The following is a 27,347-nucleotide window of genomic DNA, read 5'->3' on the forward strand; positions in this document are numbered from 1 at the left end:
AGCCACGAGCCACCAAACTCGCATTGCGTGTTCCCGATCGAAGGAACCCTTGAAAACCCTTTTGCTTGCTCGCATCATACTCGACAAAACGCCTTTCCTACCGGCCTACCCCTTATTTGAAATCCGAGCCTTGCTTTCGGCGACTGTTGGCCTGAACAGACACCTACACCATGTCGTCTAACAACGACCGCACCCCGCGCCGCTCCGGCCGGAACAGCAGCCTGAACCCCGTCCAGCCGAGCTCGCCGCTGGCCGGCACCCCGTCTGATGCCGCTGACACGCCTCGGCTTCCCTCGCACCTCGCCTCCAGCCCCATGTTTTACCAGTCGTCACCAGCGCCCATGGGCGCTGGCCCGTCATCGCCTCTGGCCGGTGATAGCCAGAGCACCGTGGCCGGTGGTGGGGTCATGCCCAGCTCGCCTATGCGCCAGATGACTGACTCTCAGAGCATGGGCGAACGGACACCGCGGGCAAGCCAGATGCGTACGATTCGTGGTATGTGAACTCACTGCCAAACCCAGGATGCTCACCACATGTGACGGGCCAGCTTCGTTTCGAGTTCTTGCTGACACCTTGCCTGTTTTGCTCGCCGTCTAGATTCTTCTCCTGTCGCCTACCCTGCCAGTTCGAGTCCTGGCCGCTCGATCCGCCAGCAGTCGGAGCTGCACAGCGATGCAAGCGGTTTGTTTGTGTCTCAGGATAGCGACTTTGGCCACGACTCTCGGAGGCATGTGCGCCAGGAGCCGCCGGCCTCGTTTGGCCAGCAGCCTCGCCCGGTGCCCGGAAGCACGCCGTTCATGCCCCCCTCAACTCCCGGACAGACGCCACTCCTGCACTCGGAAGCCGAAAACAACAACACCGGCAACAATGCGCTCATTTGGGGTACGACCATCAACCTGGAACTGACGAGATCGCGTGTGCACCAGTTCCTGATGGACTTCACGCCCAGAATGCGCATGATCAGAGATGGCATGACGGACGCTGAGATTGCCGAGACCCCGGGTGCAAACGACCCCTGCTACCGCGAGGATATGCTTCTGATGCTGGAGATGGGTGTCCAGACTCTGCCGGTCAGCATCTCAGATATCAACTGCTTCCCTGGATTTGAGAGCTTGGCACAGCAAGTCATTCACTACCCCCAGGAAATGGTGCCAATTTTTGATCAGGGCATTAGAGATATTATGGTTAGCCTGGCTGCGCAAGAGGACCAGAAACGGGCAAGAGAGCGCTACCAAAACCAGGCCAATATGCCTGCTGCCACGCCTAACAGCGAGCTTGATTCCGAGTTTGCTTCGACTCCCGGTCCCGCCCAGGATAGGCGCCAAAAGTCAATGGAAGAGATTGCGCAGGAAGCCCAATATCAAGTCCGCATGTACGGCATGGATACCATCACCAACATGCGCTCTCTTAACCCTTCGGACATCGATAAGATGATCACTATCAAGGGCCTAGTGATCCGTGCCACACCCGTTATTCCTGACATGAAGACGGCGCTTTTCAAGTGTGACGTCTGTGGCAGCTGTCATTCAGCATACAACGAAAGAGGCCGCATTACGGAGCCGACTGAATGTCCCAACAACAGTTGCGAGGCAAAGAACTCGATGCAAATTCAGCACAACCGCTGCACATTCGAGGACAAGCAAATCCTCAAGCTGCAAGAGACCCCCGATGACGTCCCTGCGGGCCAAACTCCTCACTCTGTCTCCGTCATGGTTTACCGTGACATGGTTGATATTTGCAAGGCTGGTGATCGAGTTGTCATCACCGGCATCTACAGAGCTAGCCCTGTACGAGTGAACCCTCGTCAACGTGCTGTCAAGAGCGTCCATAAGACGTATGTTGATGCTGTCCATGCACAAAAGGTTGACAAGAAGCGCATGGGCATTGATCAGTCAACGCTACTCCTGGACACTGGCGACGACGGCCAGCCAACCGAGGCAAACCCTAGCATACCCGAAACGCGCAAGATCACTCCAGAGGAAGAGCGCCAGATCCTTGAAGCTTCGGTCAAGCCAGACATTTACGAAATCCTTTCTCGCTCACTAGCCCCCTCAATCTATGAAATGGAAGATGTTAAAAAGGGAATTCTGCTCCAGCTATTTGGTGGCACGAACAAAACATTCACCAAGGGCGGTAGCCCCAGATACCGTGGTGACATCAACATTCTGCTTTGCGGTGATCCGTCAACATCCAAGTCTCAAATGCTCGGCTATGTTCACAAAATCGCACCCCGTGGTGTGTACACCAGTGGCAAGGGGTCTTCCGCTGTCGGTTTGACAGCGTATGTGACGCGTGACCCTGAAACTCGTCAGCTGGTTCTCGAGTCTGGCGCTCTCGTTTTGTCTGATGGCGGTGTATGCTGCATCGATGAATTTGACAAGATGAGCGAGTCTACACGCTCCGTTCTGCATGAAGTCATGGAACAGCAGACTGTCTCCGTCGCAAAGGCTGGTATCATCACTACTCTGAATGCTCGCACGAGTATTCTCGCCTCAGCCAACCCCATTGGCAGTCGCTACAATCCCGATATTCCTGTGCCGCAAAACATTGACTTGCCGCCTACGCTGTTATCGCGTTTTGATCTTGTCTATCTCATTTTGGATCGCCCTGATGACAAGACTGATCGTCGCTTGGCCAAGCACATTTTGTCGCTGTACTTGGAGGACAGTCCGGACCACGCGCCCACCGACAACGAAATCATGGTAAGTTTTTGTTTGTTTGTTTTGTTCCTGTGAATTCTTCCCGGCGAGACGCATACTAACTTTTTCAAAAGCCTGTGGAGTTCTTGACCATGTACATCTCCTATGCCCGGAGCAACATCCACCCCAAGATCACGGATGCCGCCGCCGAAGAACTCACCAATGCCTATGTTGAAATGCGCAAGCTAGGCCAAGATGTCCGTGCGGCTGAGAAGCGTATCACAGCCACCACCCGTCAGCTTGAGTCAATGATTCGTCTGTCTGAGGCACACGCCAAGATGCGCCTATCGCTCGAAGTCACGCGCGACGATGTGCTAGAAGCATACCGCTTAATCAAGTCGGCGCTCAAAACAGCCGCTACCGACTCACAGGGCCGTATCGACATGAGTCTGCTGACCGAGGGCACCAGCTCAGCCGACCGCCGCATGAAGGAGGACATGAAGATGGCCATCCTGGGCGTCATTGACGAGCTGACGGCTGCCGGCAACACGGTCCGCTGGTCAGAGGTCTTCCGCAAGCTAGGTGAGAGCGTCAATGTGCCTGTCGAGACATCGGACTTTAATGAGTGCATGCGTGCGCTCGAGATGGAGGGCGCAATGGTGGTGATGGGCGAGGGTGCGCGCAGATCGGTGAGACGGACGACGGGAGCTATCTAAAACGGGGAGAAAATGAGAGGGCCAGGATGTGTGATGAGAAGGTAATTTGGGGGCGGTGGGATGGACATGATTCTACGAGATATCTTCAATATGTTGCTTTGCGTCGCATTTCTTGAGTCTGCCGTCGTCAGGAGTAACGTCGACAGGGTTAGAAAGGCATCAGTAGGGTTAAGGCCGTGTTGATACTTATGGCCCTCGAGCTATCACCACCATCCTGAATCTTTTTGCTGTTAGTGGCGGCTTTAGTGATGAAATTAAAGGGACCAATTCACTAAGAGCGCACTGATGCTGTTGCAGGCGTCGGAAGAACACGCCCAGCGGAGATTTAGTACAAGTCAAGCAGCTCCCTTTTTGCAACCCTTGTTCTCAGGCCTCGACGTTTAATCAGTGCTGGCCTTCAGTGTTCTGTCTCCTGTTGCTGCATGTGGGTTCTTGCTCTTAGCTTAGAGCTACGCTGATTCTTGAGCTTCACCTTGTGCATTTCCAATTCAGCCTTATTGCTACCACCTGGCTTGTTTCCTTTTTCTTTTCTTTTTTTGTATTTCGTGTACCTCAGACCTCGACCCCCAACCCCGAATTTCCCGATCCGAATCGACAGTTTCTCTCCCGAGATAAAAAAAAAAGAAATGTTGTCCTTCAGAACAGCCTTCACCACCGCGGCCCGGTCCTCCTCCTCCGCCGCCGCCGCCGCCAGCCGAGCTTCGCAGCCGGCTACGCGCAACCATGTGGCGACCATTGCTCGCCGCGCATACTCGTCTGCGGGCGCGCCGCCGCCGCCGCCGCCGTCGCCCAAGAAGAACAACGGCATGAGCGTCCTGCCGTTTCTCGGCGTGGTGGTGCTTGGAACCGGCGCGTACATGATGCTTGTGAACAGCCGCAAAGGTACGAAAACTGCCCGCGGCGCTGTGGGGATTGCGGCTGCTGCCGCTGGCCTTTGAGTCCTGGTGGATGTTCCCGAGCTGGCCAATGGCTTTCCTCTGTCGGCCTTGCGTTGCCTCTGAGCTGGTCTGGTTGGGTGTAGCACGTGCGACACTACCTCGTGTCATTGTTGCATGGACTGGCCACTTTTTTGACGTACCATTTGGGGCACATCTTCGGAATCGGTCGGCAGCAGCTGTGTTTTTCTCTTTCCCTCTCCTCCAAGCTCTCCGCGCTTAAATTGCCACACGCGCACTATTCTCCATCGTCTGCCCAACACACGACTGACAAGTTTTTCTTTCTCTTTCTCAAATCTACAGATCTCGCCCAGCAGCAACGAGCCAAGATGGCCGCCGAACGTGCCGCCGCCGCCGCAGCTGCCGTGACCGCAGCCGCCCCTCCCGAAGAATTACCCGCTCCCGAGCCGACCACGACAGCTGTTCCACCCGCCGCCACCGCCGACTCGCCGGCCTTTGACCCCGCTGACGTGACTGTCTTCTTTGTGCTCGGCGGCCCCGGCGCCGGCAAGGGCACGCAGTGCGCGCGGCTCGTGTCCGAGTACGGCTTCACGCACCTGTCGGCCGGCGACCTGCTGCGCGCCGAGCAGGACCGGCCCGGCTCGCAGTTTGGCGATCTGATCCGCGACTACATCAAGAACGGCCAGATCGTGCCCATGGAGGTGACCATTAAGCTGCTCGAAAACGCCATGACCGAGACCATGGGCGCCGAGAAGAAGGGCCGCTTCCTGATTGACGGGTTCCCGCGCAAGATGGACCAGGCCGTCAAGTTTGAGGAGTCGGTCTGCCCGGCTAAGCTGGTCCTGTTCTTTGAGTGCCCCGAGAAAGAGCTCGAGCGTCGTCTGCTTGAGCGCGGTAAGACTAGCGGCAGAGCAGACGATAACATTGAGAGCATCCGCAAGCGCTTCAGGACCTTTATCGAAACTAGCATGCCTGTTGTCGAGAACTTCAGAGGCAGCGGCAGAGTCGTGCACATTGACTCTAGCCCCTCGCCTGAGGAGGTGTACAACACTACTATTGAGGAGCTTACCAAGAAGGTCGGTAAGCTGTAGATGGATGACCCGGAGCTGAAATATTCTGGCCCAGGCAGGAGTGAGACGGATTTGTATAGATGGGCCCAAGGTGATAGTTAGACCGCACGGGTTGTATAGACTAGACTATGGAGCTTGTTGGGAATGCTTGGCCCTTTATAATACCGTATTATCGAACACTTACAAGTCGGGTCTCATTGTTTTCAGGGTGGCTTGGCATGTTTGTCTTAGTGTTCTAAGTGGCTCAGAACAGCTAGGATACTCAAGGGGCGTGTATTTGTGCCACTAGGATTATCAGGCTTGTGTGTAACTCCATGTGTGATCCCTCTATATTGCCTTGCTTGATTGTATTTGCCATAGTCTGCTAGGCATGAGCCCATTTTGCAAAATTCGCAACTCATTGGATATCTAGAGACTGATAGAGATTTACTAAGATGCCGAGTTCCACCCAGTGAAGACCCTGAACTTCAACATATACAGAGGCATGTTGCAGGCAGCCTGTCCGAGAGTTCCAGTGTCGACAAGGACCTCTCGGATCTACTACGTCTTCCGGATACTAACGAAGCCTCTTCACCAGAGAATCAAGGTTACCGGGCTGATGTCATCGGCTCAAAGCTGGCGGTACAATGTATCTTTCCTGGCAAACATATCGTGACCGTACATACGGTTTTTTATAATATGAGATAGCAGCGCTACAACTCAGCAAACAAGTTCTACCGCGTAATTGGTGTAGTGGTAACATTAATCGTTGCCATCAAGCAATGATTTCGATTAGCCCTGGGTTCGATTCCCAGATTACGCAATGGAGAAGAGGCACTTCCGACTCGCTCAGTCGAGCAGGATAGTGTCCTGAGTCTTTTGAGCATTCTTTTTATGTCGGACCCGAGGCCCCACTTTTCTCCGTGACTCTGGCCTTGACTGGAGACGGGGGGGGTGGTCTTTGCTTTCTTTTTTTTTTTGAATTCCGCGACCTCCGTCATTATACTTTTTATTTCTGGTACTAGAAATAGTCCCCTGTCGTATGCCGAGAATACCTCGCGAGTAGACGGGATAATAAAGACTTTCATCATCATCAACAGCAGCCAAAACTAGAAATCATGTGTTTGCGAAGTATTTATGCGTATAAGTATATATAGCAACCACGGACCTCTTTAAAGAGACCCCGGCCACTTGCCCCACCCATTTCAATGTGGTACAAATCGATCGAGGAAGACATTGATAGTGGTCAGGACGAGAGGCTGACAAACCAAAAACACGCATACCTGTTCATGGGGGCGGACATAAGATGAACTTTTTTCAACCCAATCCTCAATAAACGCTGAGAGCTGTGAGCGTGAACTGACTGGAACTATCTTTGTTGTACGTTGGCTGTACTCTGGGGAACGTGGGAACAATATGGCGCAAAGAAGAAAAAAAGCATGGTTACACTCGATATAGAAAGCAATAGTAGCGTCTGGTGTCCGATAGATGCGAGCTTCACTAATACCGAGAATTGCCTGATTGTGGGCCGTAGATATACATACAAAGTTTCTGTTCTTGGGTCACAATTATGGGCTACGTGTTCGTCGCTTTCATCCATCTTGACTTTGCGCTTGCCGATGAGACCAGTGCTCTTGTTCGGCAATGCCAGTTGGTTAGCGTATGATGCGTGATATCGCTGCGATATGGTGGTTAGCCATACTGTGTGTACTTGCACATGAACCAACTGCCGGACATTGACGAGAAATCTAACAGGTATAGCGGAGGTGGGTGGAGACCTTGAGCATGGATGGGAGAAGAGTTCTCTCAGAACAAGCAAGTTGCCCACAAGATATGGGGACGTGCTGGGTAACCTTGGTGAGAACCAGATGATGGGAGCATGCATTCACGATTTCAGAACCCGAGATGTTAACGGCATTTGAAGATCAAGTTGGTTGTATATATAGTTGGTAATGTGCTCCCCATGAACATTACATTTGACTCTTTCATTCACTAGTCGCCTTTGTATTTGCAACTCCCATTCATTCTCTACTACACTCACTTCATTCTCTAACTTTCACATACTCTCTATTCTACACCGCTTTCATCTATTGCAATAAACATACCTAGCACTTCAATCCTGCTCTTTAAATCATCACAATGCAGTTGATCTACGCTTTTATCGCCGCTGCTGCCACCTTTGAAGCCGTCATGGCCCGCGATTATGGTCCCGACAGGCTTCTAGCTGACGGTGATGTGACGGAAACCGCGAACATAATGTACCCTATCAACCCCCGGGGCTCCTTTGACAAGACCCCGTCGGTTGCACCCCGCCGAGTCGCATACTTTGACTACGAGGGTCACGTTGTTATTAACGGTGACGAGATTTACGGTAGAAGAGCCCATCTGGATGACGCCATGGTTCACCCTGGCAAAAAGACTCGCTCAATCTCTGTTCAGAACGACGAGTACGATTTGTGGGATGATGGCGAGATCAAGTACTACTGGTACGACGAGGCCAGCGAGCAGCTCCGTGGCAAGATCTTCCATGAGGCTACTCGCATTTGGACGTCTAAGCTGCCTTGGTTGCGGTTTACCATGGAAGGCTACAGCAATACTAGTTATGGTCTAGGTCCTGTGGTTGTGCGCGCTGTCGAGGGAAACCTGACTGCCAGTAGCTTTGGCCATACTACCACGCCTGCAGCCAGCTATTTGCTTCTGGGCACAACCAACAATATTCGTGACTACGTGCATCAGATTGGTCACCGTAAGAACATTCTCCTCCTTGAATACACTACACTCAATGAAATATCTTGCTAACCACAGCCGCTTACAACAGTTCTGGGCCTTGCTCATGAGCACCAGCGCCCCGACAGAGACCAGCACCTTGACCTGTTTTGCGACCGCATCCGCTGCACCAACAAGTACGATCCCGAGACCGATGAACACTTGGGGTGCGAGCCTGTGAACTGTGAGGCCGATACCTGCACTGGCTACGGCTGCAACTTTATTCCGTTTGAACTTGACAGCATGAAGATGCAGACCGTGGGCGAGTACGACATCAACTCTGTCATGCACATTGACCTCGCCGCTTATGGATCTTACCTGGTCGAAGGCAACCCCCTGGAGCCCAAGGATGGGGTCGTGTCCCCTCCGTTGTCTGTATACCCTTCCGTTGTTGATGCTCAGCGTGTCTGTGACCTGTATCCCAAGAGCTGCACGAGTGTCTGCGGTAACGGTATAATTGAGGCCGACGAGGAGTGCGACGATGGAAACAACGGCGACAGCGATAGCTGCACAATCGAGTGTAAGTTCATAACAGTCCAGGCTGAAGAGACTCACAACGACAAGAACTAGGCGAAGGATAGAAACAAGTTGGTGAAGAGTTAGATGAGCGAGAATGTTATGTAGAAGAAGAATGACTAGGATGAAGAGAGACCCTACCAAGTCTTCCTTTTTTGCCTTGAAAGAGATAGTCACCATGTCGTAGTCTTGCCATCTATATAAGCTACAAATGTGTATCCTGTATTAAACTTAGCTTAGATTTTTCAGGATCTCCGTGCTCGCAAAAGCCCTCTCTACTCAGCAGCCGTAGATTGTATAGTCCCTTACTTTTATCAGCTTTTTTTTCTCCTGTTGTTGTTTATTTTTACGCCGTGTGTGGTTGTTAACTTTGTGGTTTTCTTTTAGCTGCCACTTACGAGACCTAACAATCACCAAACACACGTCAAGCAACGTGGCGCAGTGGAAGCGCGCCGGGCTCATAACCCGGAGGTCCCTCGATCGAAACGAGGCGTTGCTAAGTATTAGAGAGTGAGATATCACTCGATGTTTTATTCAGTTTTCGTCATCTTTTTTTTTTTGGTTGCTTGCCACTTTCAACATTTCACCGCCAGTTTTTGCTACCTGAATGAAATGAAGAAAAAAACATTGGTTCAACAAGGCAGAGTCAGTGAAATTTGACTCCAAAGTTCGGCTCGTGGCCACGACATTTTATCGTGATAATGGACAAGAGATTGTTCAAAAGTGGTGCCGCACTACGGCTCTTGTTGATATTGTCAGTATGTCAACCCTACAAATAGAAGTATTTTAGGGTTGTGCTCCTTTGACTACATTGGAATTGCCTTTAACTCGTTTACGTTCTAACATCACAACTCGCCACAAGAGGAACGCTATTGTAAAAGTTCCCAACCTAGTGGAAGCTGAACGACAAAAGGCCTTACTTCTCCGTTTCTTGCTCGGACTAGACTTTGCTTCTAAGCTTCACTAAGCATTCTCCTCCGACTACTACTTGACTCTAGCACAAGACATCGATGGACTGCTGGGCATAAAAGGGCTGCTCTCTCTCTCTCTTCCCTAGTATCTAGAATAGAAGGCATCGATCGATCATCGTTCGCCTTTCTTCCCCTTCATTGAATACATTCTCTTTCATTGAACTCTCTGAACTTGTGACGTTCCGGATACTTCTCCGTACAGGACAACAGTGAGTCCTCCTATTAAACACTGATAGCTCTTCCCAATTTAGCAGTCGCATTCCTTTGTACTACCTCTCCCGACTACGTGTGTAACTTGCAACAAATCATGAGGAAGACTTCACTGAGACTTGTTGCTGGTAAAAGAAAATTGACCTCGAGCGTGTCGGCTACAAAAATGAAATGGTGCATTCAATAAATTATAACTACAAACGACATGAAGAATTGAGAATTATCTATACTAATGCTACCCGCGTATAGCCGGAGGGGTGAGAATAAGAGTGTACTGGTATCCACGTAACATCGTTCTCCGTGGCAGCCTACAGAAATACCAGTACAGTGCGAGACGCAGCATTTTAGGCCTGCCCGGCTCACAAGATCCATCCATTCGCCATCACGGGATTAAAATGTAGTTGTGGTTGACGACGGTCGACATCATATCCCGCTTAGGAATCAATAAAGCGCACAGCCAAGATCCTCGTGCGAGGTGCCCTTACACATAGTTATGTATGTATGGAATGACAAAAGTCAACAGCAAAAAGTCATTAATAGGAGTCTACAAGTTCACTCTCTATGAACCGTTTCAAGGTGTCTTGCTACTTTTTAGTAGCTAATCTGCATACACTGAATTCCACTTTGTCACCCAGGATTCATAACCAACCAACAAAACCCCCCAATAAGAACAAAACTCAAAAACAAACAAGCATATAGTTACCAATTCCAAATTACACATGATAGTTCCCCTCGCTCTAGATCTTCGTCTTGGGGCCCTGGACCAGCTCGGCCGCCGCGCCACCAATCGCCATCTTGCCAGTTTCCTTAACCTTGACCTGGAAAATGATTCTGTTTCCCTCCTTCCACATCTCAGTCACGAGTGTCTGGCCAGGGTTAACGGTGCCGGCAAAGCGGACCTTGATATTCTTGAAGGCGCCGTAGCGCTCAAAAACCGCCTTGCCAGCCACTCCGAACGAGCAGAGGCCGTGGAGAATAGGCTCCTTGAAACCGCCGACCTTGGCAAAGTTGGGGTCGATATGCAGCGGGTTGTAGTCTCCGCTGAGACGATAGATGGCAGCTTGATCTTCCGACGTTTTGGACTCGACCACAGCGTCGGGGGCACGGGCAGGGGGCTTGTTGGCAGCAGTGCTGGCGCCACGGTCAGTTGGCTTGCGTTGGCCACCAAACTTGCCACAGCCGCGTAGGAAGACGGTGGACTCGTTGTAGAAAACCTCCTCGCCCGTAGCCTTGTCAATTGTAGTCACACCCGTCTTGGCAATGGCAGCAGCATCCTTGTCAACAACCTCCAGCAGCTTCGATCTTGAGATGAGAGTGCCGGAAGTGGGAATCGGGAACTTCTTGATCTCTAGGTACTGCTCACCATGTAGCAGCATCATAGGGCTAAAGTTGGGCACGATATCGTCAAAAGTCCAGGGGAGCTGTGCGTTGAAGGGGGGAATCACACCAAATGTAGGCAGAGCCTGGAAGTCATCGGCACCCTCAAAGACGTACTTGAGGTCATTACGCTTGGCCCCGACACCAAGGTTGTACAGCAGGACATCGCGCTCCTCAAACTGGTACTCGCTATCAATAGGAGTCTCTTTTTTAGCCTTCTCAATGGCCTCGAGATAGTTGACCTTGTCGTCGGAATCACCAGAGTCACTAGAGCTGGACAGGTTGGCAACCATCTTCTCAATAGAGTCTTGAGCCTTGAAGGGGTGATCGGCGCGTCCATCATCAAAGTTGGTAATCTTGTCCCACTGCTTGACAATGGCCTCAGGGGTCAGAGGGGTATTGATGGGGAAGCCGTGGCCTCCAGTGCGCTGCCAGCGAGTCTGGCCGCACCAACCACTGCCAACCTCGTAGAGACCACCAGTAGGGTTGGGGCACTTATCACTGGATAGGGCCAGGACAAGGGGAGCAATGTAATCAGGCTTGAAGGCCTGGACCAGTTCCTCTGGAAGGATGGTCTTGGTCATGGCAGTACCAGCGTTGGGCGCAATGGTGTTGACAAAGATGTTGTACTTGGCACCCTCAAGCGCAAGAGCACGCGAGAAACCAAGAATACCGCACTTGGCAGCGGCGTAGTTGGCTTGACCAAAGTTGCCATAGATACCGCTTGTGGAAGTAGTGTTGACTACCCGACCGTACTTTTGCTTGAGGAAATACGGCCAAGCAGCCTTGGTGACCTTGTAAGTGCCGCGCAAATGTACATTCATGACCGAGTCCCACATGTTGTCATCCATGTTGGCAAAGGCCTTGTCACGAAGAATGCCGGCATTGTTAATGATGATATCAATGCGGCCAAAAGCATCAATGGCGGCCTTGACAACGGTGTCGCCATCCTCAGCAGAGGCCTTGACACCAACAGCTTTACCGCCCATCTTCTTGATCTCTTCCACAACGGTATCGGGATTAGCGAGATCATTGACAACAACCGAAGCGCCATGCTTTGCAAAGGCCAGGGAGTAGATACGACCAATTCCGGCACCGCCGCCAGTAACCAAGGCTACCTTGCCGGAGAAATCGAGCTTTTCAGCTGGAGGCGCAGATGTGAGTTTTAGTGAATCTTCAAGCAGCGTAAGGAAGTCGTTGGGGCCTGAAGGATGTTGAGGGTTGCTGAAGTCGGTGACCTTGTTCCAGTTCTTTATCACAGCGCCGGGGGTATATGACTCGTCGGCTTTCAGTAGGAGACCAGACGAACGCTCCCAGCGCAGCTGAGCAATGTGTCCTCCGCCAACTTCGAAGATGCAGCCATTCTCTTGGTTGTCCTTGTGTACTAAAACAGCAACAAGAGGGATAACCCATTCAGGACCCAAGTTTTTGAGCAGATCTGGCGGCATGACGGTCTCAGTCATCCGGCTGGCAGCAATAGGGGCAATGACGTTGCATAAAATGTTGTATTTGGCACCCTCCTTGGCCAAGGTCTCGGTGAAACCGACCATGGCCAATTTCGCAGCTGAGTAGTTAGTTTGACCAAAGCTACCGAACAGACCAGCGGCAGATGCAGTGTTGATGACACGGCCATACTTTTGCTTGCGGAAATGGGGCCACGCGGCACGCGCACACTTGTATGCGCCTTTAACGTGGACCTTCATGATGAGATCCCAGTCGGCATCTGTTTGGTTCTTGAAGCTGACATCGCGCAGAATGCCGGCGTTGTTGATGAGGATGTCGATGCGGCCAAAGGACTTGATGGCAGTGTCGATTATGCGGTCTCCGTTCTCAACGGAGTCGTAGTTGGCAACGGCTTTGCCTCCGGCGGCTTTGATTTCATTGACGACAACATCTGCAGTCTGTGAAATGGGAATTTTTTGTTAGCGACGAGTGTTTTGGCAAGCCCAAGGACAGGGCGCAAAGGGGACACGGCAGAGACCGAGATGCGCGCAATGAATGTTGAGACTCACCTTTGATGAGGTTCCCTCTCCTTTGAACGAGCCACCGAGATCATTGACGACTACACTGGCGCCTCGCGACGCAAAAAAGGTGGCATAGGCCTTGCCGAGGCCGCCGCCGGCGCCAGTGACGACAACGACCTGGCCGTCGTAGCGGAGTTCAGACATTGTGAGCGGAAGCAGAACTGGAGGCGACAGGGAAATAGAGAGGCTTTAATGAAGGTGACTGGAGTGAGTTGGCGCGGAGAGCAATAGAGAAGCTTGAATTGGTGATGGATGTGTTGAAAAGTAAGATGTGAAGAGAAGAGCAAAACGGAGACTGGAAGAAAAGCCAGACCGAAACAAGTTATAATGGTAGGTACCAAAGATGCCGAGGTGCATCGAAAACGGCAGCTGCACGAGCTTGCAGAGCTTCCTTCCCTGTCCAAGTTGCGCCTTCCTGTTTTTTTTGCGCGGCGCCGTCAGCCGGCAATTGCAGCGACTGTCATGGCTTATGGTTGTAGAGGTGTTACAGGGGGTGGAAGGCTAAAGCTCAGGCTTAATTCTAGGGGGCACCCACTGTAACACTGCAGCTACAGAGCTGACCAAAACCGGGGCTTCCACTGAGGGTTTTATGGTTGAGCCGAGGCTTCCAGGGGCGCACAGGCCGAGGGGCTACTGAAGTATATCGGCACATGAATTTGGCTGCATAGGTACAAGACAGCCGGATTCCCAAACTGCAGCTCGGTACCTGGATCTGGGAAGCAAATTGTTGGAGAAGACATTCATTCCACCGTCTTTCTGGCAGTTGTTTTCTCAGCTTTCTTGCAGGGAAAGAGGAGAAACTGGCTTGAGCAGCTATATTCACATGCGTCTGTCGCTGTCGTCGCAGCCTCGCAGGGACAGAAAGGTCCATCAGAGCTTTGTCTTTTAGCCCTTCACATGCTTGGTTCTCCAATTCTACTTTTGGTGTTGGTGCTTTACCCCAAATTATCTGGACTGCTTAGTCATACGGATATAAATCTAAACAGGAAGACTACGGGCATTGAGATGGCGATTAACTAGTTGTAAGCTAGATGCAGTTTGAAATAGCTAGTCATGTAGCAGATTATCTATCACCTGGTGTTGCTTGCGGCTGTAATCTCAGTGATTTGTAAATAACTATTTGTTCAAGCAAATGCCGAGCTCAATGGCGCCGACGTCCATGCCAAAAAGCCCTCCAATAACACCAATGACATCACCGGCTGCGGGTCATCATGCAGGCTTTGTGTAAACCTTGTAAACCTTGCAAAAGAAGGCGATGAATCGTTCAATCACAAAGCACTCATGGAAGTCTCACCCCACACACAATAAACCCCGCGCCCTAGCCCACCATGCCCACAGACGACAAAACACCCATCTGCATCCCCTTTATTCTCTCTCAACTCTCCACGTACTCCCCTCCACCCACTCTGCCCGCGCGCCCCATCTTCATCGGTCTCAACGGGCCCCAGGGCATCGGGAAAACAACCCTGGTCAGCGCCCTCTCCCAAGATCTTACCGCCAACACCGTCCCACACCTTGTCTGCAGCATCGACGACTTCTACCTGCCGCGAAACGCTCAAGCTGCCCTGGCCGCCGCCTACCCGCAGAATCCACTGCTGCAGAATCGCGGTGAGCCAGGCACGCATGACGTCCCGCTGCTTCTGAGCGTCCTGGAGGCTCTGGAACACGGCCATCCGGTCGCCGTGCCGTCCTACGACAAGGCGGCCTTCTCTGGCCTCGGTGACCGCGCACCTGAGGCGCAGTGGATACGCGTGAATCCGCCTGGTGGGCAGCCTGTCCGCGTCGTGATTCTCGAGGGTTGGTGTGTGGGCTTCCGCGCACTGACAGAGAACCAAGTTGCTGAGCGGCATGAGGATCTAAAATCCAAAACACTCCAGAAGCACTCGCTCGATACTCTCATGCAGGTAAACGAATTCCTCAAAGCATACGACCCAATAACCGAGAAACTAGATGCCTTCATCCAGATCTCGGCATCGGATCCGATGTTCGTATATGAATGGCGGCTAGAGCAGGAAAGACAGCTACGTGAAACGCGCGGTGCTGGAATGACGGACGAACAGGTCGTAGCCTTTGTTGATGGCTACTTTCCAGCCTACGAGCTCTATTTGTCACATTTGCCGGAGACTGCCCTTGCACGGGCGAATGCAACAGATCACTACCTGCAAATCGCTGTGGCCAAGGACAGAAGTGTGTTACAACATCGCGTTGTATAGGAGAAACATATTATAGCATGTAGCATGAGATAGATTACGTACCAGGAAGTTATGAAATCATCATAGCCAACACGTCACCTTGCTAGACGATATTCACTGGACCGATGTAAATGTATAAAACGCCCCAACTCCGGCTTTCCAAGGGTGGCCAACCAAGCAAACTATCAAGCCCCTTCCAAGAAACAAAAAAAAACCACTAGTTACCAAGCTTTACAATTCATCTCTAACGACTTTCAGCCCATTCTGCTTCATCTTGGTCATCTTGCGCTCGATCGAATCATGCTTTATACGCACCAGCTCCTCGCGGCCAGCCACCTCAGCCTCAAACTGGCCCACCATAGCTCGTCTCTCCTTGCGCGCCTGGATAATCTGCTGCATCAGATCGCCAAATTGGTCCAAAAACCAGTCACCCGAACGCTCCCAGTCTGTGACTGTCATACGCGAAAAGAAGTCTCTCTGGTCTGTATCTGTGCGTGTCTTGTAGTGCAGGAGCTGTGCCGGCAAGGTTTCGCCGTGGCCAACTGTGGTTTGGAGAGCAGGTGCCACTGCCGGGTCATAGTCGAATGGCTGTTTCTTCAGCTCGGAATAGTCCATGGCCTCGAGTGCCTTGTCGTCGTAATCATAGCTGGCCCGGCGGCGCTTCTGAAAATTACCATCACTAGTGGCTCGTGCTATCTTTGCCAACATTGTAGATAGCTGCGGTTGTACTGTCGGAGGGGGCGCATGTGCTAACGCCGGTGCTTGTGGCTGAGGAAGATGTGCCTTCGGGGCGGTCTTCGCAGCAACTTTCCGTGTTGCCTTCGGCGTAGGCTGGTCTGAAGCTTCGCTCTTGTTTCCAAATACATCGTCGTCTTCAATCTCATCCTCATCTAGCAACGAATCAAGGTCGTCATTAGCGAGGTCCAAAGCTGTTTGGCGGTGAGGCTGCATAGGACGCGGCGCAATGGGCCGCTGTATGCCATTTTGTCGAAAGTTTTCGGGCTCATCTCCCAGATTGTTTTCATCGTCTTCATCTTCGTCTTCACTCCCGAATAAACCATTCACATACACCGATCTCATTTTCTGATCCACTTCACGAGCTGCAACCTGTGGAAGAGTCCGTTCGGGAGACCCTCGGTATTCGTTTGTCGTCCGCACTGGTGCTTGCATCCCCGTCACGGCCATTTTACCCTCGCTGATGCTAAAGGCAGGCGGTCGTGAATCACGGCGTCCCCAGTTCCGCGAGTTATCCATGCCTACACCGACAAATACGTCCTCGTGCCTCGTTTCTCTGTTTGCATCCCTCTTGGTGTCCCTTGTGTCCTGTTTATGTTTCAGTCCAAAGCTGTGATGCTGGTACCGGCTTGTGTCCACTGTACTCGGCGGATTGAAGTCTGACTCGGACAGAACCGATGGGCCCCAGATGCCAGCGGGACGGTGATCAACAGAACGGACGGAGCGTGGTGACGCAGGGCGGCTCTGGCGTGGCGTGGACACCGGACCATAGCCGTTATCCGTGCGTGTAGCCGGAACCATTGGGATTCGGGCTGCAGCAGCAAGAGACTGGCGCTGATTCAATTTATTGGGGGTCTCTGCCCGGCGAAGATCGGGACTATTGCGACCTCCCTGATTCAGAAAGCCATTGGGCTGTGTCAATAACGCATTATTATTGTTACTTTTTCCCTTGGTCAGGGCATCCAAGGCTGATTCCAACCCGCTATTGCTCCGAACGGTGCCGGCATCACTGGGGGCTTTGGCGTAGTTCAACAAGGACCGGCCAAGGCTGTTATGGTCCATCGCGGTGGGTGCTGACGCTACCTATTCAACCAAAGATGACAAGGTCGTATGGATAAAATGACGTCAACAGGCCTCTTTGGTGATCTGGGGGTAGCTTCAGATACGACGGCGAGATGAGCGAGTCAAAGGACAGAAAACAATGAACGAAGGCTGGTTATAATGAAGACAAGAGAAAACGGAAGCAACGACGAATTGAAGAAGAAAAAAAAGAAAGGAAAAGTGTGTTATGACTAAGCTAATTGTGTGGGTAGATGAGAAAGGCAGATTTATCGCATCAGTGGTAGTTTCCGAACAAGAGACGATCTGTTTGCTGAAGCTTCGTGCCTTCCTAGACGCCACAGACCTCAGACGCGTTGACCGCGTGCTGTTAAATACGCACCGATAAATTAACGATAAATGCACAATCAAAGGCGTGAGGTGGGACAAGCGCAGCAACAAAAGCACGCAGTGTTCCTATCTCAAGTCTTTGGGGCTCGAGTGGCAATTGCATTACACGACCAAAAGATGGAGGAAAGAAGATCTATTCATGGAAGGCACAATCAATTGAAGCTGCGATTGTTGGGACTATTCGTGATCACATGTCGCTGACTGCAAACAACCAAAGACCCTAACGTAAACCCTAGCATCTGTAAAATCAAACGGCATCCTTACGCATGAAACATTTCTCTGCCCAAAACTTCTCATCGGTTTTGCGATCTGAAATAAGATAGCCTTTTTTTTCGGCCCCGAACCGTGTATACCCTCGTTCTTTGTACCACTGTTCGTTGGTCTTGAACACTGCCGGCTTCTCAAGGCCTCTGTTTTCAAAACGCCACCGTAGCCAGATGTCTTCCTGGCTGGCCTCATGAGAAACCGTATCAATCACAATGGTTTTGGCACCACGTTGTACTAACATATCCTCGACAATGTCGACGGCGCTCTTGCCAAAGCCACCACGTTGGATATCATGAGCAATATAGAGGCTAGTGATCCACCAGAAGTCCTCGGCCGGGGAAAGCCCCAGACCGGCGCTGGTATCGAGCGCGTGCTGGATGGCGATGTGGCCCATGGGAAAGAAGGGCTGGTTGGTGGGGGTCCTGACGGCAGCGTCAATGGTAAGGGCCGAGTCTCTGAGCAGCGTTGATTCCTGTGTTTGTGTGAGCCGGGGGTCATGCTGGAGAGTAACTGGCAAGAACATACTGCAGGAAACCTTGTCATGTTCTTTGATATCATATCTTTTTGAGCTTCTTCTGGAACTGCCTCGCCAAGCACCTGTTAAAAGCCAAGGCTTAGTTTCATGTCATCCACAACATCAAAGATCGGCAGAAGCACTCACCACCCAGAATATTGTCTTGTCACCTGACAGCTGCATCCGTGTCCATTCATCGATTGATTCCTCTCCCCAACCACAAGCGACTCGCTGGTCATAGAGTCGCTGGCGGTGCGTCTCCGACTCGGCGTCGTAGGGAACGAGCTGTACCTTTGTTTTGACTGTCATGGTGTGGGGATATCTGGGACTGTAAACCTTACTGATACAACGGAAGAAGAATGCTGATTCAGGTGCATGTGGCGGCTTAGAATACAGGCTACCAGGTCTTCTTTATATCATTTCTTCTACCGAGTCTCGACTTGCACTTAGCACATCACTAGATCCTCCTCGATGGCCCGTATTGCTATGATAAGTAGTCGCCCTTTAGTCAATTCCTTCATGTCAAAATAGGCCTGTGAAACGGGCCGCATCCTGCTGCTCTTATGAGCTTTCCAAGCTTGGACCATGCCTGTTCTGTTGGTACATGGCCAAGTATCCAATGCACGACAACACTGACTCAGAGAAACTTCATGAGTCGGTACAAAAAACCAACTTAATCTGTCAGTCCGACGCTTGAAATACCAAGATTTGCATGATAGACCAGATGCGTGGAAATGGAGACAGTCTATCCGCCTATTGAGGTCACAGACAAGCATGCCGTTGAGTCATTGTGTCATTGTGTCATTGTGTCGATCAAAAGTTCCCTTAACATTCTGGACTGCCGTTTGTCTTGAAGCTGCAGCTGAGCTTTCACGACGTCTTCTTTTTACCAAAATAAAATCCCAAGCCAGCCAAAAACCCCAAGATCCTTGCTTTGCCTATCCAAATACACTCTGTCGGCCTTCATAGCCATCGCTTCTCCCCTCGCCTATGCATCATTGCTGTACTACACTGCTTAAGCCTTGATGCACGTTCAAGCGGAGCGCGATAGAGATGAAGCGCAGCAGCTGTTCACCATCCAATACAGCCTGATATCATGGTCCCATCTCTTTCTGATCCTTTCCAATTTCCTCGCATCTTTCCCCAGCCTTCCCTTAACTCTAATAGACATGCGATAAATAGACCGAGTAAATAAAAATATAACCCACAAAACACAAAAGCAACTTGCCAACCCTTTGAACTTCACGTCTAACCCATGAACCGGAATCTAGTAGCCTCCAGCTGACCTAGTCCATCGCGAGGCGCAACATTGCGTCTGCGATACGAGTTGGTAAAGTCCTGCAGAATAGTTCTGACTTGTCTGTTGTCAGAGGGATCGGTAGACTGTAGGCGTTCCTTGATCTTGGTCATAAGTCTGGTAGCTTCGGCAGAGGTAACCGTGCCTGCGGGAAGAAGCTGAATAGTGCTTTCCAGCCAGACGGCAGTCTCCTGGGGGCAGACACGGAAGAGGTCTAGCAAGACGGAGCTACCATTCGCGAAGCAGTCGCGAGGGAACGTGAGCATCATGCCGGCCATGACCTGCTTGACGAGCTGATCGCCACCCTTAAGAATTAGGTCCTTGACAATAGCCTGGAGCTGGAGCGCAACCTCGGGCAGCAGCCCGCTACCGGTAGCAGGGTTGTTGGAGGCATACGAGATGAGATCCAGCAAGAAGTGAAGTGTCGACGATAGAGGATCACGCTGCTCCAAAGTCAGGGCATAGATAGCAGCCTCGAAAATGGGGGTTAAAAGAGTCGACGGGATCAGACGCTGCGGGTAGTACAGAAGCGCGTCAACCAGCAGACGGAAAAAGTCTTCGACGACATCGGGAAGATCGCGAGGCTGCAGCTCGTTCATAACACGGAGGAAAGTAGTAGCCTGAGCCTCAAAGAACTCATAGATGCTGTTTGAAATATCTGCACTGACATTCTCGCGATCTTCGGAAAACTCACGCAGAATAGCGCCTGTTGCCCAGAGGAAGCAGCCCTCACGGGAAGTGCTGAAGGCGGACGCAAGTTCGTTGGCCATGATGGGCAGCAGTGGCGTCATAGCCGTCCGGTAGGAGAGAACCATGTTGCGCCAGCACTTGCAAATACGCTCGCAAATAGGGACACATGTGACGAAGCTCTTGAGAACAGCCGAGAGCATGTGGAATCGCTGCTGCCAGTACTTAACGGCAGGGTTCTCCTGGCCCTCGTCGACAACAGGCAGAACAATCTGAATGAAGAAGGTTATCAAATTCAGATGATCAGCCACAGCCAGCTTACCTTCATCAGTGGTAGCCGCAGTGGCCTTTTCGCCTAGACGTCGGAAGAGAGGATCGCAATAGAGAGCGAGAAGTTTCTCAATCTCAGAAACAGGCTGAGCCGCAACAACACTGGCGACACCCTCGGTGATCTCGTTCTGGCTAATTTCAGGCAGTTTGTCCAGAATCTGGTCGTAAAACTTCTGGAGCTGAACTACCTGTCCACTCAAGAGATCAGGGCAATCGGTGCAGAAGAACTTGATAGCCATGGCAGCTGCACGAATGACTTCTTTGGAGTCGGTTTCAAATGAAGACACGATGTAAGTGAACTGGGGCTCGAGGAACTCGGGATGAGCCGCTGTCCACTCAGTATAGCGTCCAAGAACCATTATAGTAGCGAAACGCAACTTTTCATGAATGGGGATTTGAACAAGGAGTGGAATGAGTTGAGGGAGAACGACATTTTCATTGCGGTCAACCATTCTTCCCATAGCACGCATGGCGAATAGAGGCGCTTCCAGCTCTTGCCAGTGTGGCACTGAGTTTGCGGAAGCCTGAGCAGCATACTTTTGCATCCAAACATTGATGGCATCTAGAACCTTGGTCAGGCACTCGGTAACACCAAGAACTTCGCAGCAGTCCTTGAGAGTGTCGCCCATCTGGTGGCGGAATTCTCTAAACTTTTCTTCCATCTCGCGGTCACCATCGAATAGATCTTGCTCGTTTGTGGACTCTGACATGGGGTACTGCAAATGACCAAGAAGGATCCCGACAAGCTTGGAGTAGACAGGAGCAAGGTGGAGACGTCCTTGCATATAAATCTCGAGAACCAGGTACTGCTTGAGTTCGTACCAAAAGTGGAAGGTGTGTTCGATCACATCGCGCTCCTTGTCAAGTGTTGCACACTCCAAGACCGATTCCACGAGGGGGGCAAATAGTTGGGGTTCGCGAGCAATGGCCACAACCCAAGACTCTGCGGCAGTGGAGAAGATCTTGGTGATGGCTTTGTAAGACTCCACATCCTCCTCCTCGACAAACTTCTTTACCAAGGGTTGAAGTTGGATCAACTGGGGGAAAAGAACCTTGATGACTTCGAGGTTGTCATCAACTTCGCAGGTTTCGCGAAGAATAGCGCAGAGGCACTCTGAAGCCTCAAGAATCGAGGTCTCTTTACGAATAGCAGTGAAGACAAGTTCCAGAAGAGGAGAGCTCGCAATGCGACTCACAGGGACCTCCTTGAGCCAAGCGGCGATGCACTCCATAAGCTGGGGGTTTTGGGCAGCTTCGGCTGTTTCTAATGTTAACTTCGAAAAACAGAGTTGTGCGTGTGGTGGGCGTTGGGCGTGGGGGCTTACGAGAAGATTGCGCATAGTTTGTCAAGAGCTGAACAACCTGTTCGGAGTTATCACTTAGAAGCTCGGTAGTGCGTTGGCTAAGTTCTTCTTCCTATGTGACGTAGACGTATTAGATTTTTGATCGACGTTGGTTGGTGTCGGCCTAACGGAAAATGATTCGGCCGGGTTCGATTCGACTCGATCGATTGGGAGTGGTCGGCTCATTTCGCAAGCAGAACTCCTGTGGAGGGTGGGGGATGGGATAATCGCAGAGACGAAGCTGGCATACTACAAGATCTGGTATTGATCTCGTAGGCGAATATTGCTGAACAACTGGGGTCGAGAAAATAAAGTTGGTAGTCACATACAGTAAGGGTGATTTTGCGGCCGTCCGTAACTTCTTCGGGGAGTACGCGAAGGAAATCGAGGATTGCGGCATGGCTGGAGCTGAGGGCGTTGACCACGGTGGGCAGAACATCTTTCCATCCCGTCATCTGGATGGCGAGGATTGCCAGAGAAACACATAGCTGCACACGTATAGCCTTGGGACCAGAGGCAAAGTGGGTGAGGAAAAGCAACAGTTGGTCACGGAGACCGGCAATCTGGTCCTGGGGAATCTGGGTCGAGAGGTCGTATGTAATCTAAGGTAGCGCGCACTTTGGTGAGCAGGGTTGTGTGACATTGGGCAGCTTGTGGAGGGGCAACGAACCTTTCCGCGAAGAGTAATAACAGCGAACAGCTTTGCCTCATCGTCGACAGAAGACTGGAGAATGCCAATGATGGTGGCCCATGAGCCGTTCTAGCAGGATATTAAAAGTTAGCGGCGAGTCACACGTCTACTGTGCGTTTTCTGGTATGACGACGTACCGATTTCTGGAAGTTTTGCAGAAACTCTTGGGCTTTCTTCTTGGCCTCCACATCTCCGCCCCTCATGGTAACAACAGCAGCGAGAACATCCTCAACTCGGAAGACTTCGGTAGCTGCAACGGAAGCCATGGTGTCTGAATTGAAGGATATTGTGTAAATGGCTAAGGAGGCTGGGAAAGACGAATCGCAAGTATCGTTTCGGAGCAAGCTCCGGGGCTGTGGGAATAATGAGCCGGAAGATATAGGTGCTAAGTAGGCTGACTGGCGGGCTAGCTGACTGTCGGCTTAATCCCTGCGAGAGTAGCCACTCAAGGCGTCCTTGGGGAATTTGGGCTTGTGGTGGGAAGGGCTTGCGGACGACTACAGCGATTATCGGTATTAGGTGTTAGAGGCTGGTCGGAAGAGTCGAGAAGAAGAGCAAAGAGAGACCAACCGGAGACTAAGTGGCGTGGATAGCAGTCGCTGGACACAGGAACAAAGAGAATTACAGACGCAAGAAACGAGGGGCGGGGGTTGAGAGTGTAGGTATGGTGTGGTGTGGTGTGGTGTGGGACAGAAGCAGCGGACGGGCAGCCAGAAATCTGGGACGTGGTGGAAATGGACGAAGAGAAAAGAAGAACAAAAGAGAGCCAGATACACGGACAAGGCGCAAGGCAAGGTTTAAGGCTCTAAAAGGTATTTCAGCTAAACAAAACGGGCCCAGGCGTGGATGTCAACGGGCAGCAAAGCGCATGCTTTCTTAATATTCCATGCGCCATGGAAGAAAAAAACCAGAAGCTCAGTTGGCACCACCGGCGAGCGCCACAGTGAACCCCTCGACGCCACACGCCGCCACACTCTGCCCCGCATTGGCGGCTTGGGAGCTTGCGGGTTAAAAGACAGAGCAGAAGAGAGCGATAAAATGGATACATAGATATGGACAAAAGCCCAAAGTAGCTTCAGCGCTAGACACAAGGCTGTCAAGAAGCTCTAGGCCCCGAAAAAAATACTGCGAAACCCCCAGCCTTGTCTACTCCACCGCCAACTCACCCAGACTACATACATACGACCGACTACACCTTCTGGCTCGATTGCATCCAATCGCACAGCCCGCTCGCAACCGATTCCTACCGACCGGTGTACACTTGACTTTATATCCCCCCTCTTTCCCCTCAAATACTGCAATATGACTGGTCGTGGTGGCGGCGGTGGTCGGCGCGTTCTGCTCCCCCCCATCAACTTCATCTTCAAGCTGCTCCAGTCGCACACTACGGTGCAGGTGTGGCTGTACGAGCAGCTGGGCATTCGTATTGAGGGCAAGATCAGAGTATGTCGAAGTGCACGCGGCGCAGTTGCCGCATAGCCGATAAGAATATAGCCACTAACTATCGCATAGGGCTTCGATGAGTTCATGAACCTGGTGCTGGACGATGCCGTAGAGGTCAAGATTGTTTCCAAGACCAATCCCGAGGAAACCCGGAGATCGCTAGGTAAGCATTTGCTCTGGCCATGCGCATTTTCCTGACAAAACATCTCGTGCTAACTACTACCTGTCTATCATAGGCCAGATTCTCCTCAAGGGCGACAACGTTTCGTTGATACAATCTGTTTAAATGCACTACGTGTACAAAAATGAACAGTCAAACATGCCACGTGAGGCTATCCCACGACCATACACCCGGGACTGGAAATCAAGGCCAGAGAGAGGCAGCAAATGTGTATCTCACTACAGAGAGAAAGTAAGCCCTGCCGCCATGGCCTTGGGTCCACAAAGGACTACCTCTTAGCGGGCTTCCGAAATTCAGGTTATGCATCCAGACGAGACCCTACGTGTTATGGGATCTTCTTCTGTCTAGTCATGAAGTGGCATGTGTCGTTCATATCAAACGACAAACGGGGAGCCCTGTACTGGAGTTTGCTCATGTTTTGTTTTTGGGAGTTTCATGTTCTTTTACAGCCTCTTTTTTTCATCTTTGTCATTTAATGTTATTATTTGTCTTTTTTTTGTCCGGCCATGAATCTCGGAGACATCATGTTAATGTCATTATTTGTCCTTTATGAATTTGCTTCACCGCAGTGAATGCCCTTTACGATACGACGAGACCATCGCCCAGTATCACACAATCAAGAAGCTTATCTTGGGCGCCCACAGGCAGATCCAGTTTCTCTTGTAAATTTGGTAAAAATTGCTCCTTCAACCCGAGCCCGCACAGCTTGGGGGGAAGTCTAGCGGCCAGAGCAGCGTAACGCTCGAAGAAGAGATCGTAGAAGCCACGGCCGTGACCCATACGTTTGATACCACCTTCTGGACTACTTTCAAAGGCCAATCCGGGAACTAGAACCATATCAAGTGTGGCCAAATCAACCATCTCGGTCGTTTCGCCGAGTACTCGCTCACGAGTGGTGATGGTAGCGGGGTCGAGGCTAGGGATGCCCCATTTGTCGGGCTGGAGAGCCTCATAGTCCTCAACATCGCGGAGCCGTACCATGTCCATGACACGCTTAGTGGCACATGTCAAGTGAGGTGGTGTTTTGTGTAAGTACGGAATATACACAGCTTTTCCGTTTTGGAGGGCATGCCTGACGATCTCACGGGTCTGGATTTCGCCCGTGGGCATGGAGAGGAAAATACTGATGCTGGTAGCACTGATGTACGGCGGGAATTTGCGCAGAGTCTCAAACACGGTATTGCCTGTCATCCCGTGTTAGTGATAACGAATATATGGGTAGAACAGAGGAACCAGGCTTACTCTGGGCAACAACAGAGTCTTGGGAAACGTGGCTGAGCCGCTCTCGCACGACAGTGCGAAGCTGTTGCTTGGCCAGGACCAACGCGGGAGATGCCATGCTGGTTTTCTGTCGGACGCCCAAGAAGCTTGCAATAGGATAAGTCGTACATAAGGCAGAAAAAGTACAGGCGCCCTCGAGATGTAGTGAACGTTGAATCGTCTTTTCTTCAAGTAACACTAAACGGCGGTTTGCCCCGCTTTGGGGACACCGCAAGTACATACATTCATATTCGCGTGGACGACGCAGCAAGTATGTATGTACAGAGATATATACAAGTTAGGTGGGATTAGTTACATTGACTACATTTCAATGTGCATATAGAATCAACCATGTCCGAGGACGGGAGTAGACTGCTTGTACCTGCACAAGTTTGTATGTATGCCTGTAGTCATGTACTTGTTTGTGTCTTTACTTGCAGGAGGGGAGGCACAAAACGCCCGGCCATGCACGTCCAGGGCAAAGTGTCATCACAGCCATGGAATGGATGCCAGCATAATCAAGTGCTGAGCAGTTGGTAGGCTTGTATTCTATATTCCTGCGGCTTGCTGCAGGACCATCCAAAAAGGCCACTATCACAAGCTATTCAACAAGCTTATGCGCTAGAGGGCTAGAGGGAGGGTGCACCATGACTCGGGGGAGGGGCTTTCAAGAACACTATGACGTTAGACCCCGCCCGCCTGGGAAGTGCATCAAGCTATCACATGCTCCCTAGTTTACCGTCTTTCCAAGACGCTTCTACCGCATACTGGCGAGGGATTCTCTAGGGCAAGCGAGCATCATCCCTCGACGCGATGGAAGTCTTCGGGCTGCTTCGCTGAGAGAGAAGCATGTGGTTGTCTCGCAGGGTTGTTCTTGGATGTCTCGTTCTTTGGAACGAAAGTCCCTTGGACTTGGATTAGTTAGACTCCGTGCACGACTAGCTGGCTGGCAAGCTGGGATGATCACGAGCGTCATACGAATTTAAGAGGAGTGTCTCGACGCCGTGCAAAAGGGCTGCTGAGTTGCAGTGAAAAAAGCAGCTGAGTCACATCCTACTAGCCCAGTAACGCGCAGTCAAGCCAGGCATCAGTCTCAACATGAACTTGGGCACATTTAACTAGTTATCTAGTTACGTATGTAGCTATGCGTATAAAGTCACATATCCATATGCACATGCAGTGGGATGGTGGTACCAATAGTATCTGTGTATAGGTCGGTATCAAGCAGAACCACCGCCTAGACATCAGGTGCTAATGCCGCTATGATGTCCTATGACTTGCTATGAGCCATTACAGAAACCCATCAGAGGAAAGCCACAAATAGGAAGCCTTGGATATCTAAGCATGGCGGGTCAAGGGTGGACAGGATGAATTATGAAGCAGCCACTGTCCAAGAGAGACACCAGTAGGGAGACGAGCCCAAGTCAGGGCCACCGAGTGCACCCCTCCCCCACTCACACTTGTTTGAATGGGAGGGCTCTGGATTTGGGGGCTTTGTTTACCATGTCCAGTAATTTTGCAAAACCCAGACCACCGAGGCGATGACAAAGAGAATGAAGCCGCGTGGGACGAACTGTCTAGCGTGCCCGGCAACATTGTTCACGGCGATTTTTGCTTGGACAACCATGAGTACACATGTTGACATGCACACACGGTGGAGGCAGGCCATGTCCAAATTTCCAGGGACTACCCCAACAGCCGCACAATGTCGTTGTTATATGATTTGCAAGTGTGTATGGATCAGCTAATCGGCCTTGGGCTAGTTAGTGGACAGCGGGGGTACGCCAGACCATC

The 27,347-nt window shown here is 51.4% G+C and overlaps 10 protein-coding genes across 10 annotated transcripts; 5 read left to right on the top strand and 5 right to left on the bottom strand.

Moving 5' to 3' along the window:
• Nucleotides 1–170: 170 nt before the first annotated feature.
• BROUX77_000459 (uncharacterized protein) lies at nucleotides 171–3,355 on the top strand (the record flags this gene model as incomplete). Its single annotated transcript, XM_073749366.1, has 3 exons — nucleotides 171–495; nucleotides 598–2,702; nucleotides 2,774–3,355. The coding sequence occupies 3 exons, from the start codon at nucleotides 171–173 to the stop codon at nucleotides 3,353–3,355; spliced, it is 3,012 nt and encodes a 1,003-aa protein (XP_073608696.1).
• A 626-nt stretch (nucleotides 3,356–3,981) lies between these two features.
• BROUX77_000460 (uncharacterized protein) lies at nucleotides 3,982–5,342 on the top strand (the record flags this gene model as incomplete). Its single annotated transcript, XM_073749378.1, has 2 exons — nucleotides 3,982–4,237; nucleotides 4,594–5,342. The coding sequence occupies 2 exons, from the start codon at nucleotides 3,982–3,984 to the stop codon at nucleotides 5,340–5,342; spliced, it is 1,005 nt and encodes a 334-aa protein (XP_073608697.1).
• A 2,097-nt stretch (nucleotides 5,343–7,439) lies between these two features.
• On the top strand, nucleotides 7,440–8,636 carry BROUX77_000461 (uncharacterized protein; the record flags this gene model as incomplete). Its single annotated transcript, XM_073749389.1, has 2 exons — nucleotides 7,440–8,046; nucleotides 8,119–8,636. The coding sequence occupies 2 exons, from the start codon at nucleotides 7,440–7,442 to the stop codon at nucleotides 8,634–8,636; spliced, it is 1,125 nt and encodes a 374-aa protein (XP_073608698.1).
• A 1,864-nt stretch (nucleotides 8,637–10,500) lies between these two features.
• BROUX77_000462 (uncharacterized protein) lies at nucleotides 10,501–13,308 on the bottom strand (the record flags this gene model as incomplete). Its single annotated transcript, XM_073749400.1, has 2 exons — nucleotides 10,501–13,041; nucleotides 13,153–13,308. The coding sequence occupies 2 exons, from the start codon at nucleotides 13,306–13,308 to the stop codon at nucleotides 10,501–10,503; spliced, it is 2,697 nt and encodes an 898-aa protein (XP_073608699.1).
• Nucleotides 13,309–14,492: 1,184 nt separating this feature from the next.
• BROUX77_000463 (uncharacterized protein) lies at nucleotides 14,493–15,377 on the top strand (the record flags this gene model as incomplete). The annotated part of the gene is made up of 1 exon (XM_073749411.1): nucleotides 14,493–15,377. One exon carries the CDS (start codon nucleotides 14,493–14,495, stop codon nucleotides 15,375–15,377), a length of 885 nt encoding a protein of 294 aa, XP_073608700.1.
• Nucleotides 15,378–15,587: 210 nt separating this feature from the next.
• BROUX77_000464 (uncharacterized protein) lies at nucleotides 15,588–17,153 on the bottom strand (the record flags this gene model as incomplete). Its single annotated transcript, XM_073749422.1, has 1 exon — nucleotides 15,588–17,153. One exon carries the CDS (start codon nucleotides 17,151–17,153, stop codon nucleotides 15,588–15,590), a length of 1,566 nt encoding a protein of 521 aa, XP_073608701.1.
• Nucleotides 17,154–17,787: 634 nt separating this feature from the next.
• Nucleotides 17,788–18,630, bottom strand: BROUX77_000465 (uncharacterized protein; the record flags this gene model as incomplete). The annotated part of the gene is made up of 3 exons (XM_073749433.1): nucleotides 17,788–18,279; nucleotides 18,333–18,404; nucleotides 18,469–18,630. 3 exons carry the CDS (start codon nucleotides 18,628–18,630, stop codon nucleotides 17,788–17,790), a joined length of 726 nt encoding a protein of 241 aa, XP_073608702.1.
• A 939-nt stretch (nucleotides 18,631–19,569) lies between these two features.
• On the bottom strand, nucleotides 19,570–22,935 carry BROUX77_000466 (uncharacterized protein; the record flags this gene model as incomplete). Its single annotated transcript, XM_073749444.1, has 5 exons — nucleotides 19,570–21,893; nucleotides 21,961–22,051; nucleotides 22,308–22,580; nucleotides 22,649–22,738; nucleotides 22,807–22,935. The coding sequence occupies 5 exons, from the start codon at nucleotides 22,933–22,935 to the stop codon at nucleotides 19,570–19,572; spliced, it is 2,907 nt and encodes a 968-aa protein (XP_073608703.1).
• A 1,036-nt stretch (nucleotides 22,936–23,971) lies between these two features.
• BROUX77_000467 (uncharacterized protein) lies at nucleotides 23,972–24,398 on the top strand (the record flags this gene model as incomplete). Its single annotated transcript, XM_073749455.1, has 3 exons — nucleotides 23,972–24,112; nucleotides 24,182–24,275; nucleotides 24,349–24,398. 3 exons carry the CDS (start codon nucleotides 23,972–23,974, stop codon nucleotides 24,396–24,398), a joined length of 285 nt encoding a protein of 94 aa, XP_073608704.1.
• A 474-nt stretch (nucleotides 24,399–24,872) lies between these two features.
• BROUX77_000468 (uncharacterized protein) lies at nucleotides 24,873–25,632 on the bottom strand (the record flags this gene model as incomplete). Its single annotated transcript, XM_073749466.1, has 2 exons — nucleotides 24,873–25,477; nucleotides 25,536–25,632. 2 exons carry the CDS (start codon nucleotides 25,630–25,632, stop codon nucleotides 24,873–24,875), a joined length of 702 nt encoding a protein of 233 aa, XP_073608705.1.
• Nucleotides 25,633–27,347: the final 1,715 nt, after the last annotated feature.

This window comes from Berkeleyomyces rouxiae (genome assembly GCF_048999995.1).
Source record: "Berkeleyomyces rouxiae strain 22BRR77 chromosome Unknown BrBRR77_ptg000001l, whole genome shotgun sequence".
In the NCBI taxonomy this organism is placed as follows: Eukaryota; Fungi; Ascomycota; class Sordariomycetes; order Microascales; family Ceratocystidaceae; genus Berkeleyomyces; species Berkeleyomyces rouxiae.